This window comes from Condylura cristata, unplaced genomic scaffold (genome assembly GCF_000260355.1).
Source record: "Condylura cristata isolate star-nosed mole 26May11 unplaced genomic scaffold, ConCri1.0 scaffold00025, whole genome shotgun sequence".
Lineage (NCBI taxonomy): Eukaryota > Metazoa > Chordata > Mammalia > Eulipotyphla > Talpidae > Condylura > Condylura cristata.
The window spans coordinates 30,786,979-30,789,810 of record NW_004567126.1 but is presented as its reverse complement, the minus strand read 5'-3'; the positions used below and the strand labels follow the sequence as shown (position 1 = coordinate 30,789,810).

At 65.5% G+C, this 2,832-nt stretch overlaps 2 protein-coding genes across 2 annotated transcripts in view; one reads left to right on the top strand and one right to left on the bottom strand.

Moving 5' to 3' along the window:
* Positions 1–1,695, bottom strand: part of R3HDM4 (R3H domain containing 4) — a 24,733-nt gene extending 23,038 nt beyond the window's left edge. The window contains exon 1 of the mRNA XM_012729434.1: positions 1,641–1,695. Within this exon, the coding sequence (XP_012584888.1) occupies positions 1,641–1,695 (55 nt within the window). The remainder of the gene's footprint in view (positions 1–1,640) is intronic.
* Positions 1,696–2,041: 346 nt separating this feature from the next.
* ARID3A (AT rich interactive domain 3A (BRIGHT-like)) overlaps positions 2,042–2,832 on the top strand; it is a 26,159-nt gene continuing 25,368 nt past the window's right edge. The window contains exons 1-2 of the mRNA XM_012729433.1: positions 2,042–2,129; positions 2,732–2,795. Coding sequence (XP_012584887.1) covers positions 2,042–2,129; positions 2,732–2,795 — 152 coding nt within the window. The remainder of the gene's footprint in view (positions 2,130–2,731; positions 2,796–2,832) is intronic.

The following is a 2,832-nucleotide window of genomic DNA, read 5'->3' as shown; positions in this document are numbered from 1 at the left end:
CCCCGGGGCAGCCCCCCCCCCCGAGCGTGTTGTCGGGGGGCGCGCGGGAGCGATCGGGGGTCGCGGGGACGCGCTCCCCCACCCCCCCGCAGCGGAAGGAAATGGTCTCGCTGTGCACGCGGGGGGCTGCGAACGAGTTCTCATTTCAGGGTTTCTCCCCGGAATCGGATGGCTTTCTCGGGAGCCGGGCTCAGGGCGAGCGCCGGGGGGGAGGGCAGCTCCCAGCGTCGGCCGCCCGCCCTGCGCTGGACGGTTTATAAGTGTCGGCTCCCGGGCAGAAGGGGTCCCCGGGGCGACCACCGCGGGCCGCGCTCGGGGGTGGGTACGGCCGGGCGCCCGCTGTCTGGCGGGGATCCCCGGGAAACAGCCCCCCGTCTCAGCGCCCCCCAAACACAAAAGCGGGCTCAGGAAAGCGCGGGGAACGCGCGTTTGTCAATTCCAACGTTCCGAGCCAGACCCCAGCCGTGCGTTGGTCAATTATCTTCCGTTTTTAGTCGTCCGGGCCGGAGGGGGTTGCCCCCCCCATGCAAATCGGCCGCTTTCCTAGAAGCCTTTGAAATCCGGACTGGGGCTTTTTCGTTTTATTTCTTCTTCAGTTTTTTTTCTCACTTCCTCCGGGCCGCCCCCTCCGCCTCTCTCAACCCCCTCCCCAGCTTTCTACCCCTCCCTCCCCCTCCTCTTCCTTCGGTGGCGAGAGGGCCCCCTTTCGCCACCCGTGGGCCCCAGCCTTGCACAACTCTTTAAATAACCGTGTTTTGCAAGGCCCCCGCCTGAGCGGGTGACCTCTCTCCCCCGGAGGCATGGGGGGGTTGAGGGTAGCCCCGATCAGCCCCTGAGCCCCCAGACCAGGTCTCAACGACCACCCAGCACCTCCCCGTCCTCCGTCCTCCGTCGCCAGTGCTCGGGGATGCCATTACCTGGGAGTTGTCATAAAGTGGGGTGGGGGCAAAGGACAAAGGGCCTTTGGGGGTAGGGACTTGAAGGGGGTGGGCTTGGTCAGCTTAGGGTTAGTGGCCGCCCAGGGGGGATCTGGGGTTCCCACCTGGCCGGCCACCAGCCCCAGTGTGGAGGCCCCCTCTGCTCCCCTCCCCCCACTGGCGACCCGGAAGGGTCATTAAACCCAGCAGGCCTGGGAGGGGGGGCAGCCAGTGGGGAGTGGCTTCCTCTGGCCTCTTCCTTCTGCCCCCCAAAGGGGGGGGGAGTTGCCTGGAGCATTTCCGTGGGGGGGGGCTTGTCTTGAAGTTGTCAAAGGTGGGGGAGGGGCGCCAGACCTGACTAGACACACGGAGTGAGAAATGTCCCCTCAGCATTTCTTGGGGCTGGTGGGGGAGATGCTGTTTTGCTGCCTCCAAGGACCTGGTGGTCACTCTCCGGCACCCTGGTCTCTCAGAGGCTCCTTTGTGCCTGGGAACCCCGTTCCTGCTGGCTACAAAGGCCCTTTGGGCACATAACTCTTCCTTTCCCACAGGGGCCCCCCACCTGCCCCACTACCCTTTTCCCCACTCTGCCAGGAGCCCCTGTGGTCCGGGTAAAGGGTGCCAGGGTTGGGGGGACTAGCTGCGGTACTGGTGAGGAGGGGAGCCTGGGGTCTAACTTGGGGCTCTGGGTGGGGCTGGGCTCCTCTCAAAGTTACCACCGGCCTGGGCGCCCGGGATGCCGTGTCAGCCACCAGGGCCGCGTGCCTGATGGGGCCATGTCCGCTTCTCTGCTTCGCCTTGGGGCGGTCTAGGAGCCAAAGGGGGTTATTTGCTGGACTGGGGTGGCCCTGGGCCCTCCTGCCCCACCCCGCTCCACCGCACCTCACAGCCAGGCCTGTGGTGGGCTCTGCAGGGTCTGCTCTCTTGGCTGCCTGGCAGGCAGGAGGTGGCCTGGCTTGGGGGCGCATCAGGGGCGGTCTGCGCAGAGCCCCCCTAGGCCTTGACAGGTGGGTTGGTGGTCTGCAGGGACGCCAGAGGGGGGCAGGTCATGTGCTTTCTGGGACATTTGCCCACTTGGGGTCCCAAAGGACTGGGGGCTCCCTTGAGGAGAGCCGGGGGGCGGAATGGAGGTCACCCGACCTGGATTAGAATCTCAGCCCTGGGGGAACCCCTCTCCTCCAACAGCATATCTCAGCCTTTTACCCCCTAGAAGTGGGGCCCCCCAAGGCTTCCCTCCCTGACACCCATGAGGAGCCTGCCCTGGCCCTCTTTGCCACATCGACTCACACAGCACAGCGGGGGCTACACTTTGGCGCCATTTTGCAGATGGAGAAACTGAGGTCCAAACAGGTTGCAGCTTAGGGAGGAGAAGCATGAGTGGGGAGTGGTGCCCACCTGCAGGTGCCGGCCGCCCGGAGCCCCCTCTTCTTAGCCTGAGGTGCGTCTAGAACTCAGAACCAGAACCCAGGACCCATCTGGACTCTGGTGCAGAGTGGTCACTGGCCAATCAGAGGCCGGGCTGCCCTGTCCCACCACTCTGCTTGTGACGCAACAGTCCAGGGCCTTCCCGACGAGGGCTCAGTGCCTGGGCGTTTTCCTGTGGTGGGTGGGGGCCACGAGGCCCTCGGAGTTCAGGGTGAACCCACTTCCCGGCCCCTGGAAGGGGCAGATGGGGCCGGTACACTCCTCCGCCTGCAGAAAGGTCTCTAGGTTTGCTGGTGGCTGGGGGAGTTTCCCCAGAGGAAGGCCTGTGCGGCTGGGAGGGAGGATCTGCGTGACGGACCAGGCCTGACAGTCTCTTCTGTTGCCCCCAGGTTTCTACAAGCACGTCAGTGAGCTGAATGCCGGCCACTGCCCCGCTGTGCCCGGCCTGAGGAGGTGTCTGCTGCCAGCTGCTGGCATGCCCCACCCGCTC